The sequence below is a fragment of the Elephantulus edwardii genome, unplaced genomic scaffold (genome assembly GCF_000299155.1).
Source record: "Elephantulus edwardii isolate Elephantulus edwardi_28Jun2011 unplaced genomic scaffold, EleEdw1.0 scaffold00110, whole genome shotgun sequence".
NCBI classification, from domain to species: Eukaryota; Metazoa; Chordata; class Mammalia; order Macroscelidea; family Macroscelididae; genus Elephantulus; species Elephantulus edwardii.
Window position 1 is genome coordinate 7,860,632 of NW_006399860.1, and position 13,142 is coordinate 7,873,773.

The 13,142-nt window shown below is 35.6% G+C and overlaps 1 protein-coding gene across 2 annotated transcripts in view; it reads left to right on the plus strand.

Moving 5' to 3' along the window:
- KCNT2 (potassium channel, subfamily T, member 2) overlaps positions 1 to 13,142 on the plus strand; it is a 734,552-nt gene that overhangs the window by 237,719 nt on the left and 483,691 nt on the right. For both annotated transcript variants that reach the window (XM_006892105.1, XM_006892106.1), the window contains exon 3: positions 1,651 to 1,750. In XM_006892105.1, the coding sequence (XP_006892167.1) occupies positions 1,651 to 1,750 (100 nt within the window). The remainder of the gene's footprint in view (positions 1 to 1,650; positions 1,751 to 13,142) is intronic.

The following is a 13,142-nucleotide window of genomic DNA, read 5'->3' on the forward strand; positions in this document are numbered from 1 at the left end:
AAAATTATTATTGCTTTAGAAAGCAGCAAAACAATGGAGAAGTGTGTGTTGGATTGGTCTACAGTTCTCTACATTTTAACCTTTAATCTTCATAAGGATTTCCATAGAGTTCAGAAAGAAATGCTTGAACTTTGAGAAAGTATTCTGACAATGTCTACAGGAATTACTTCACTATCTGAGGAATGATAGTAAGAGGTCCTCACTAGTGCCTTGTGTTTACTGCTAAGCCTGGGATAGTGAATACATTTTGAACTTTGTTATATAGAATTTCCAAGGAGGCTCCATCAATTAACACCTGAATAGAACACATCATCTGACTGGTTATCACGACTAATTCCACTACTAACAATCCTTTTTCTCTAGGCCAGTAAAGACAGATGCATTCTCTTATTACTTCACTTGTAGCCAGCATTGACTAAGCAGTCATTCATTTGGGGAGCTTCATAAACCTGGGGCAATTTCATTAATGATTTAAAAGACTTCAAAGAAACTGACCTGAAAAATACAACTAGGTTTTTATTAAGAAAATTTAGAAGAAAACACACAATTTAAAAGTGTTAGCTTTTTACTATTAAAAAATGTTTCCTCCAGAACACTCATCTATAGATGGTGAAGTAAAAATTGTTAGGTAAAATAATACTTTATATCTAGATTTTATTAAGTAATAATTATGTGGAGGCTTTTATATAAAATAATTCATAATGCATGAATCAGTTTCCACATGATAATTGCAGAAAGGGTAACATTTCCATAAATCAGACATTGAGCATATTTTGTTTCATCTTAATTGCTCTTCTTTTTCAGTATTAGGAATTACAGGCTGGATAACTGTGACTTATACCATTTAGAAGTTTCATTTATAGCAATTTTAATTCTCACAAGAATTTTAAAATTTAATTGGCATTTAACTTACAGCGAAAATCACATTCAGCTGATCCAACTGGAAAGGAGAGTGAGAACCCAATGTGTCTGTGTTTCTGAGAATGTGTTTTTCTTTATTTCTGTATGCTTTTTAGTGATTGTGACCTCTTTAAAATCAAGTTTAAAAGGTACTGTGAAGGTACAACATTTATAACTTACCTTGAGAATTTGTGGCACCTAAAATTTCTACCTAAGTAATATTTATATGCCAATTCATGGATATATAAAATAGTAGGCAAGCTCTGGTGGCATAGTCCATAGGGAGATTTCCTGCAAACCAAAGGCAGCTCCTTTCTGGGATTTCAAATCCACCAGTTGCTCTGAAGGAGAAATAGAGACAGACTCTTCTCATGAGATGTATAGCTCTGAAAACCCATGAGAAGGTCAACAATAAGTTGATTCTGATTTGAAGAAAAAGAGTTAGTGATAAAATATTTAAGATTTAAACTTATTTTATAAAGTTCTATAGAATGTGAATTTTGTGGCTACACTTTAAGTGTATTTTATTTGCTGTTATTTATAGTTTATACCTTCTTTCAAAGTTATTCTTTATTTCATTCAGCTAATTTAAATTCTGCTACCTAATACTTCAGAGAGCTTAGACAATTATGATATTATATTTTCTAAATACAGTTTAAGTACTATTCTTAGAGTTTATATTTTTTGCAATGTATTAACCTTTTGTGAAATCAATATACATAAAAATGAAATTCTGTTATTTGTTTCAAGGTTTAAGAATACGCCTGTTCAATTTTTCTCTCAAATTGTTAAGCTGTTTATTATACATTATCCGAGTGCTGCTAGAAAACCCTTCACAAGGAAATGAATGGTAAGGTATTGTCATTTAATCTTCATCTTTGCTCTATTACTTTGAGTTGTATTACAGTTTCGGCTATTACATATATAGAATTCAATTTACCAAGTATGTTTTAGATGCTTGTCACAAGAGATCTCAGGTAACGCGTATATAATTTTTTCAGTTCCTCTGTAAACATTTTTTCTTTGTATCTTTTAATTATTGTTGCCTTTTAGTGCAATGCTAACATTGAATATCAACCCGTAAGTATTGTTTGGGGAGGCTTTCGTTTACTTGTTTGTGTTTTCTATTCTAAATACAAACAAGAGTCCCAGGACACTTAATGGTGCTCATGTAAAACCTATACCTAGACCAAGAAGCTGCTGTGTGAACAAAGCAAGGAAACACTACATGGTTTTAAATTAATAAAGGTATACAGAACAGATTATCTGGGAGACTGGGCTCTATGAGGAGAAACGTGGCATCAGGATTCGAGCAAGATTCATCAACAACCTACATTATGCACATGACAAAACCCTACTTGCTGGAACTGAGGAGAACCTGAAGCTCTTGCTGCACAAAGTCAAGGACTGCCTTTAGTATGGATTGAGTTCAATATCAAGAAAACAAAGATCCTCCCCAATGGGCCAATTGACAGCATCGTGATAGATGGTGAAGAGATTGAGATTGTTAACAGCTTTAGCTTGCTTGGCTCCATAATCAACACTCTTGTTATCAGCATTTAGGAAATTGAAAGATATATTACATTGGGAAAGTTTACTGTCAGAGACCTCTCCAAAGTGCTGAAGAGCTACGATGTCAGTCTAGAGACTAAGGTGCACCTGAAGCATGCCATAGTTTTTACAATCACTTCTATGCATCATAAAGCTATACAATGACTAGGGATGATAGAAGGAGAATTGATGCCTTTGAGCTGTGGTGTTGGAGAAGAATACTCAATATACCATGCATTGTTTGTTAAAAATAATTTCATCCTAGAGAGGGTGAAACCAGGCTGCTCCTTGGAGGCAAGGATTCTGAAGATTCATCTGACCTACTTTGGATATGTTGCAAGGAGGGACCAGCCCTTACAGACGGACATCATCCTTGAGAGGGTGGAGGGACAGCACAGAAGAGGAAGACCCTTTGATGAAATAGATTGATTCAGTGACTGGGATTATAGGGGTAGGTGTGTCGGAGATGGTGAGATTGGCACAAAATAGAGCAGGGATTAGGGCTGTTGTACATATGGTTGCTGTTAGTCTCTGGTGACTTGATGGCACATGACGGCAACAACAACATGAGTCAGGGTTGTATCATTTCATACCTATTTAATCTATATGCTGAAATTATTCAAGGAGCTGGACTCTGAAGAAAACCATGTCATTAGAATTAGGGAAAGACTTATCAATAACCGTTGGTGTGCAGATGATATAATCTTGCTTGCTGAATTGTGGAGGACTTGAAGCCCTTGCTGCAGAAGATCAAACAGTGAAGTATTCAAAATGGATTGCATCTCAACATAAATAAAATGAAAATCTTCAACACTGGTTTGATAGGCAACATCATGATAGATGGAGAAAAGATTGAAACTGTCAACCATTTCATCTTAGTTGGATCCACAATCAATACACTTGCGACCAGCAATGAGGAGACCAGGATAGATATTGCAGCAGGGAAGTCTGCAGTCAGGGACCTCTCCAAATTATTAGGAGCAATGATGTTAGTTTGAGGAGTGAAGTGCACCTGATTCAGACAATGGTCTTTTTCAATAACTTTTTATGTTACTGACAGTTGGACAGTGAATAAGGATGAGAGAATAATTGGTGTTTTTGAATGGTAGTGTTGGAGAAGAAAATGGAATATCCTTTCCGCTGCCAAAAGAACAGATATGTCTTGGATAAGGTGCAATCTGAGTGTTCCTTCAAGACAAAAGTGATAAAGTTCAGTCTCATATGCTTTTGGCATGTTGCTTGGAGAGGGTCATCATACTTTGAAGGATGCAGGGATGGTGAAGGAGAGGAAGATCCATTATCAGGTGGATTGACACAGTGACTGCAGCAATGGGCTCAAATGTGTAAGATTTGATTGTGAGGTAGGACAGGATTCAGATTGGTTGTTTGTAGCGTCATGAGAGTCATAGTTAAATTGATGGCGCATAACAATAATGATGACAATTTTAATTAATTGTTTGTTTTACATAATTTTTGGTGATAAGAGACCCAACAGAACATAGTCTCATTCAACATTGTTTGCAAGGAGAGTTCAGTAATATGTACTACATTTTTCACATTGTGCAGCCATTCTCTTTATCTCTATTCATATTACTTGAACACCATTAATTTGAATTCTTTTCCTCAAATATCAGCTTTATTTTTAGAGTTACTATTGTAAGTGTGATCTCATATAGTTAAGTTTCTGAGAGTGCATTGCTAAAGGTGTGCATTCTTTGCTATCTGAAAATGATTTAGGTAAAATATGTTGTTTATATTAAATTTTTTTTTTGATGGAGTAGTTTGATTCCAGTCTTTTTCTTTTCTTTTTTCCTGTTTTTTTTTTTTTTTATTTAAGTCTTAATGCTTATTTGAGGCCAGTAGATTTGAGGGAACTCTGGTTGCCTACTAGTAATAAACTGTGCTGCAATCTCATAGGCACACAGTTCAAATCTACAAGCTGTTCCATTGGAGATGGATGGGCAATCAATTCTTTTGACATTAACTTCCTCAGAAAACCCACTGGAGGGTCAGCTATGAATCAGGTCCAACTCAGTGGCACACAGTAATTACCAGTTTCAATGGTTCCTGTAAGTTTATGTCTTTATTTGAAATTGTGGTCCACAGTGTACTTTTTTTTTTTTGCCAGTTTCTGTTTATTGAATGTCTGGGAATGGTAAATGGCAGCTTACCATTATTCTTTCTGGCAAATGGAAGTAGTAGTTAGTTACTCCAGGCAATTAGACCTTTGGTCCATCTCTGTATCCAATTCTTGAGCCTCATCCTTTTGCTGTTCTAGACAAATAGACTAATTGATATAATTTGCACTTGCTAACTTTTAAGATCTAGGAACTGCTTACTGAAATAGGAGGTAGAACTCAAAATCGAAACTCACTGCTTGCTATCTAGTAGAGTCTGACTTATCCATCCCCAATGTTTCATTATTTTCCAGAAATTGATTCCCCTGTTTCTCTTCCTTCCCATCATTGCCAACCACCATTGCTGTTAACTATTCTTGTCATTTCATATTGAAATAATACTTTTTTGTCCTGTTGTGAATGACTTCAAGTGGTTTAATATTTTTGAGCTTCATCCATGCAATAATGTATAAGGATTTTATTTTTATTTAAATTTACGCAAGTATCCATTGCATGTACATTTCACGTTTCGTTTATTTGTTGGTGAGTAGGAACTTGAGCTTTTTCTACCACTTAGCAATTGTGACTGGGTCTGTGGTAAACGTGGAAATTCGTAAGTAATTGTGGTTTAAGATGAATCAATCCCTTTAAAAACCTGGAAGCTGTCAATTGTTGTTTGTGGGTTTTGGTTGGGGGGGGATTTTTTTTTAAATTTTGTTTACCTGCATTTCCAAATGAATTACCATGCTCTGTGCCTGGGTTTGTGGACATTTCAGTGATACTCAGATTTTTTCCCTTGAATGGAAATACTTCAGCAGATACTGAGATGCTGCCTCCCGAAGTCTTAGTCTTCCTTGTGTAGTTCTTTTTCTTGTTTGAATCAAATGGATTTCCCCCCAAATTAATCACACTGTTTTGTAAAATTGATATTACTAATAATTTATAAAATTTCCTTTCTAAAATACTGTCTTTTGTTGGTGACACCATAAAAGGGGCCTTTGCATGTAATGGTAGGAATAATTTTTATATCACTATTATCCTGAGTTCCTGCTAAGGTTCTAAACCTTGGTGTTATTGCTGTTGTGTGCTGTTGAGTTGCCTGCGACTCATAGCGACCCTATCTACAATAGCCCTAACCCCTGCTCAGTCCTGTGCCAACTTTATTGTATCAGACACATCTACCACCGTTACTGCAGTCACTGAATCGATCCATCTCATTGAGAGTCATCCTCTTTTGTGTTGTCCTTCTACCCTTCCAAGCATGGTGTCCCTCTCCAAGGACTGGTCCTTCCTTGCAACTTGCACAAAGTACATCAGACAAAGCCTCAGAATCCTTACCTCCAAAAAACGACTGCTTTCATCCTCTTTAGGACGGACCTGTTTGTTTTCCTGGCAGTCTATGGTACACTCAATATTCTTCTCCAAAACCACAGCTCAAAGGCATCAATTTTCTTTCTATCATCCCTAGTCATTGTCCAGCTTTCTAATGCATAGCAAGTGATTGCAAGAAGTATGCCTTAGATCGGGTGCACCATAGTCTCTGAACTGACATTGATGCTCTTCAGTACTCTGGAGAGGTCCCTGACAGCAGACTTTCCCAATGTAATTCATCTTTTAATTTTGTGGCTGCTGATACCAAGTGTTCTAACTGTGGAGCCAAGCAAACTAAAACTGTTAAATCTCTATCTCTTCACTCTCTATCATGATGATGCCAATTGACCCAGGGGTGAGAATCTTTGTTTTCTTGATATTCAGCTTGAATCTATATTGAAGGCTACAGTCCTTGACCTTGTACAGCAAGCTTTTCAGGTCCTCATCAATTCCAGCAAGCAGGGTTGTGTCATCTGCATAAGGTAGGTTGTTGTTGCGTCTTCAATACTGATGCCACACTCCTTTTTATAGAGCCCAGCCTCCTGGATAATCTGTTCTGCATATAGATTGAAAAGATACGGAGATAGAACATATCCTGGTGTACACCCTTCCCAGTTTTGAACCATGCAGTGTTTCCTTGCTCTTTTCTAACAACTGCCCCTTGGTCCAAGTATAGGTTTCACATAAGAACAATCAAGTGTTCTGAAATTCCCAATCTTCTTAGAGTCAGCCACAGTTTATTGTTATCCACTTTTTCAAATGCCTTTGCATAGTCAATGAAAAACAGATAGACCTTCTTCTGGTACTTTCTGCTTTTAGCTAAGATCCATCTAACTTTAGATATAATATCCCTAGTCCCATAGTCTCTTCTAAACCCAGCCTGCACATCTGGCAGTTCTCTGGCAGTTATCTGGCAGTTATTTTTGGATAACTTTCAGCAGAATCTTGCTTGTATGTGATATTGATAATTGTGTTCAATGATTTTCACTTCTATCTGGTCACCTTTCTTTGGAATGGAACAAATATACATCTCTTACAGTCAGTTGGCTAGGTTTTTGTTTTCCAGATTTCTGGCCACAATGTGGTGAGTGCATCCAGGGCAGCATCTGTTTGTTTAAATATTTCAATTGGTATGCTGTCAATTCCGGCTGACTTATTTCTTGCCAATTCTTTCCGAGAAGCTTGAACTTCTTCTTTCATCACCACAGGCTCTCATACGTTGTTTCATGAAATTCTTCTGTGTCACCCAATTTCTTTTGGTACAGTGACTCTGTACATTCTTTCCATCTTCTTTTAATCCTTCCTAGATCATTTAATATTCTGCCCAAAACTTCCCTAAGAAGTGCAACTCTAAGCTTGAATTTGTTCATAAGTTCCTTTAGCTTAAGGAATGCGCAGTGAGTTTGCCCTTTTTGATTTTTTATTTTTTAACTCCAGCTCTATGCACGTTTCTTAATAATAATTTACCTTATCTTCTCATGCTGTCCTTTGAAATCTTTTTGTTCAAATCCTTAATTTTTTTAGTTTTTCCCCCTTGCTTTGGCTTCTTGGCACTCTAATGCAATAATTAGAGTCTTATCTGACATCCATCTTGGTCTTCTTCTCTTCTTCTGCTGTCTTTGTAGTGACCTTTTGTATTCTTCATGAATGATATTCTTTTCTTTTTCTGTTTTTTTATTAGTATTAATTTTGATGAAAATATACAGAGACTTTGGTTTTCCATTCATTCATTATTACACTTTTCTCCCTTCTCACCCCTCTCCCTCGGTTCAGTCTTCTCTTTGAAAGGTAAAAGAAAAATTCTTCCATTGTTATACAATTGCTCCCCCAAAGTACACTCCACTATACAGCCTTCGTTCTGGACTCTTGTCATGACAATAATTCCTAATCATATATCCCTTTTAAACAGTTCTCTTCCTCATCTGTTTCAATGCAGTATACATAATTTACCCAAGTTTTCTCAGTCTCATCCCAACTCCAATATTAGTCCTGTTTAACAACAGTGACACTATGCAGTATTTGTCCTTTTGTGACTGAGATATTTCATTCAGCATAATGTCCTCCAGGGTCACCCATTTTGTATAATATTTCATGAGTTCCTTGTTTTTCAATGCAGCATAGTATTCTATTGTGTGGCTATATCAGAACTTCTCTATCCATTTGTTTTTTGATGGGCACTCAGGTTGTTTCCAACTCTCTGCTATTGTAAACAAAGCCATGGTAAACATGGGTGAGCATGTATCTGCCTGGGTGGTGGTTATGGTTTCTTCAGGGTAAATTATCAGTAGTGAAATTGCTGGGTCAAATGGTATTTCTATTTTTAACTTTTTGAGAAAGCGTCATACAGCCTACGATAGTGGTTGTACCATTTCTCCACAACCTCACCAGTATTTGTTGCTTTCTTTTCTGTTAAATTTTGCTACTCTTACTGGGGTGAGATGATATCTCATAGTTGTTTTAATTTGAATCTCTCTTAGAGCTAGGGATTTTGAACATGTCTTCATGTGCTTGTTGGCTATCTGAATGTCTTCTTTAGTGAAGTGTCTGTTCATATCCTGTGCCCATTCTTCAATTGAGTTATTTACCTTTATCTTGTTGTTGTGCTCAAGTATTTTATATATTCTTGATATAAGTCTCTTTTCTGACATGTCATTACCAAATACTTTTTTCCAGTCTGTGGCTTCCCTTTTTCACCCTGTTGGAGAAGTTTTTGGATGTGCATAGGGATTTGATTCTTAGAAAGTCCCATTAATCTATTTTATCCTCTCCTTGCTTTAGATTTTTCAGGATGCTAGGAAGACTGTTTATGTTGTAGATTAGGACTTCTAGAATTCTTCTAAGCTCTTCTATAATGAAGTTTATATTCCTTGGCTTTAGTTTAGGTCCATGATCCACCCTGAGTTGGTTTTGGGATATGGAGTGAGATGTAGATCTTGCTTGAATTTTATGCAGATAATTTCCCAATTGTACCAACCGCCATTTGTTAAAGAGGCTGTCATTTCCCCACTTAACTAATTTCATCTACTTGTAGAAAATCAGTTGACAATAGGTAGAAAGGGCTGATTTTTGGATTCTCAATCCCATTCCATTGATCTATGTGTTCTTCATTGTACCAGCACCATGCTGTCTTGACCACCGCAACAGTGTAGTAGGAGGATGATATTTTTTATGTCCTACCATAATAGGAAAGCTAATTTCTTATTTTTTTTCTTGTGAGTGTTTGTCTCAAACAATTAGAAAATAGATCAAAATGTGAGCTCATAATACACATTAAAACAAATAGGTTACTCTTCAGTTCATTTGTTTTTCTTGTTTTTTAGTGACCTTGACTCAAGTATGATTCATAGTGAACCTATGAACAACAGATTTGAACCCTGTCCTGTTCTACGATGGCCTTAGCCTCACCAACACACTTGAGCTCACTGCCACAGACATTGTATTTAATCGAGGATTTGCTTTTATTTTCCACCCCTCTCCATTTCCAAGCATGATGTCCAACTCCAAAAATTGCCTCACCTAATAAAATATCCAAAGTACTTGAGACTAATTTTGCAACTTCTCATTCAGGAAGAACTCTTGTTATCCATTCGCCAAGATATATCTGTTACTTTGGCACTCTATGGAATATTCAACACTCTTCTTCAACACTATGACCCAAAGTCTTTGATTCTACTGTCATCATTATTTGTTGTATAGCTTTCAAATGCATAGTAGGTGATTGTAAAACCATGACTTGAATAAGGCACATCTTAGTCTTTAAACTGATATCATTGCTCTTCAGAACTTTAACAATGTTTTGACCACAGACTTTACCAATATTATACATCTCTAGATCCTCTGATTACTGGTACTAAGAATATTGATTGTCTATCTAAGCAAGATGAAATCATTGACAATTTCATTCTTTTTGTGCATTTATCATGATGTTGCCTTTTAGCCCCCTATTGAAGATTTTTATTTTCCTGATGTTGAGCTGTAATCCATATCGAAGGCTGCAGTTCTGATCCTCTAGCAAGTGCCTCAAGTTCTCCCTCTTTTTAACTATCAAAGTTGTTTCATCTGCCTAATACAGGCTGTAGATTAGTCTACAATTTTGATATCACATTCTTCATAAAGTCAACCTTCTCTAATGATATGCTCAGTACTTACAGACTTAGTAAGTATGGAGAAAGGATGCAACACTAATTCAAATCTTTCTTAGTTTTAAACTATCAAGTGTTCCCTTGCTCTCCTTGGAAAACAGTTTCTTGGTATAGGTTTTGCATGAACATAACTGTTTTGGTATTCCCATTCTTAATGTTAGCCATAATTTGTCATGTAACACACAGACCAATGCCTATGCATAATTAGTAGAGTACAAATTGACATTATTCTGGTATTCTCTGATTTCAGCCATGATCCATCTGAGATCTGTAATGGTTTTCCTGACTCTATGTCCTTTTCTAAATCCAGTTTGAACTTCTGGCAGTTCTCTATGTTCTAGACATTTCTCTCTCTCTGCTCAGCTACTGTTCTATTTTTGAATGTTAGTTTGGTTATATGTTGTATTAGTGACATTGTTCAATAATTTTCATATTCTATTCGTTTACTTTTCTTGGACATGGTAATAAATGTCTTCATTCAAGTCAATTTACTATGTAACTATCTTCCAAATTTCTTGGTACTGACTGGTGAGCCCACCAGGGTTAGTTTGTTAGTTGGAACATGCCGATAGATATACCATAGATTACTGGAGCCTTATTTTTTGGCCAATTTCTTCAATGCAGTTCAAGCTTCTTCCCTCTTCATTCTTGGCTCATTATAATATGTTACTTCTTGAAATTTTTAAGCATCAACAATTCTTTTTTGTACAGTGTCGATGTATCCACGATCATCTTGTTCCTTTTTGGATAATTCAAGATCGCCTCCTTAGCATCTCTTAATATTGCAATATGAGGCTTTAATTGGTTTTTGCATTTTTTCAAGGTCATAAATATGGTGCAAATTCTTCCTTTTTTATTTTCTCCAACTACAGCTTTTTATACATTCCACTGTAATACTTTGTCTTCTTGAATTGCCTTTTGATATTTTCTGTTTATCTCTTTTTTTTCAGTATCCCTCTCCTTTGTTTTGGCTTCTCTATGTTCTAGGAAAATTTTCAAAGTCTTTTCTCACATCCATTTTATTCTTTTCTCTCTCCTCTCTGTAATAACGTTTGCTCTTTTTATGGATGATATCCTTGATGTCATTCCATGACTGATCTGGTCTTTGATTATTAATTTTGTGGGATGATATAAGTCCATTTAGAATGTCAAAATTATACTAAACTTGTTAGAGGATTTAGAACTAAGTTCAAAAATTGACATTTTAAGTAATAATATGTTAATTAAATGATATATTTCAGTTCAAAACTCAAACTCACATCAGTCATTCATATTTCTTCTGACTCAGCAGCCATTGGCTGAGTTTCTGAGGAGGAGGCTGATGATCTTTTTCCCTGAAAGCCACTCACCGAGATGCTTGTTCAGATTACTGTAAGACTCGTTACATCCTGTTCCACCACAACACCCTATTATTTTTTTTTCGTAAGCCATAATCATCATTGAATAAATAATAGGAATGAGCCATTGTGTTAAAAGTTAAGGCTTAAAATAAAAGGGAACATTTGACATCCTGATATCATTTGTAATGTATGAGACCATTCTGTATATTGGGATTCTTAATACAGTAGTTTTCCTCTCCTTACTTTTATCTGTAAGAGTTAGGTTCTGAGACCTCTTCTAGATGTCTGACATAGTGAATAATGTTATTTTTGCATGGCCTTGAGTGAACTACAAGTCATAGCAACCAAATAAACAACAGATCTGCACCTTGCCCCATTCTCTGCCATCCTGCATCATAGTGCAGTGAATAATAAGATCTAGGAATATTTTTTTGTACACATATATCTGTAATACAATTTGATTTATAAATTAGACAGCATAAGAGATCAACAATGATAACTAATAATGAAATAGATCAGTTATAATTATATACTCTAATAACATTTGTGTGATAGATTAATTTTTAATGTAGGATTTAATCACCCCGGGATACAATACTTTTTCTTTTTTTCCTTATTAAGTCTAAAATCTTTTCATGTAAAAGAAGCACATTACAGCTTACCTTAGTCACATTCAAATTGCCATTGTTAGTAGTCTTGTTTTTGAAGTAATTGTTCATTACAGTATGCTTTATTGGATCAGAAGTTCTTCATGATGATAACCTGTGGGAATATATAACATAGATACGCTGGACAAAGGACTAATTCACATCCTGGGTGGGAAGAGCCCAAATTACGTGAGATTTCATTAGAGTCCTTACTATGACCAAAATTTAAAATTACGAATTGTTATTTTTTTTAATTCTTCATTTAGTTTTTTGGTGTTTTTTGTTTTGTTGTGTTTTTTTTTCTTCCCTCTGTTTGACCGAAGGTAACTGAAACTATGGTAAGTGAAACAAGTGGAGAGAGGAAATGACTAGATTTGTTACCAACTCTAAGTCATACAGTTTGAATCCACCAACTGCTCCAAAAGATAAAGATTGACAATCTTCATCTGTGAGATTTACAGCCTCTGAAAACCTGCTGGAGGGTCAGCTATGAGTCAGTTCCCACTATATGACACATAATAACAACAGCTATATTTGCTGTTGGACTAGATGTTACATTTATGTTGATCTCTTTAGTAACTTTAATCTTCAATTTCCCCCCTTGTACATGAAGGAGCTAAGGTTTACTCATATTTACTACTCTTTTTGTCTTGAGATTCTCAAGCTTAATCTTGCTGTATCTTTTGTTGTTGATACTAGACACCATTGAGTTGAGTCTCACTTACTGACTGATATCTTGTGTGAAGCAGTAAAACTACCTTGTTGGTTTTCTTGTTTGTAATCTCTATGGGAGTAGATGGTTGTTCTTTTTCCTTTATAACCTCTGTGTGGACATGAGCTGCCAACATTAATTTAGATTGATAGTAGATTGCTAACTGGCTGTTGCTATTATTATTGTGTGCCATCAAATAGGAGATGGCCTATCCTTTTTCTATGATGCAGCTGGTGCATTTGAACTGTGTGTCTTCCATATGGCAGCACTGTCTCTTGATTTTGGTGACGAAAGTTTTTTGACATACAGAACTTTTTAGTTTTGATGAGATTTTGTCAATGTATTTTGTATTTATGCTTTCA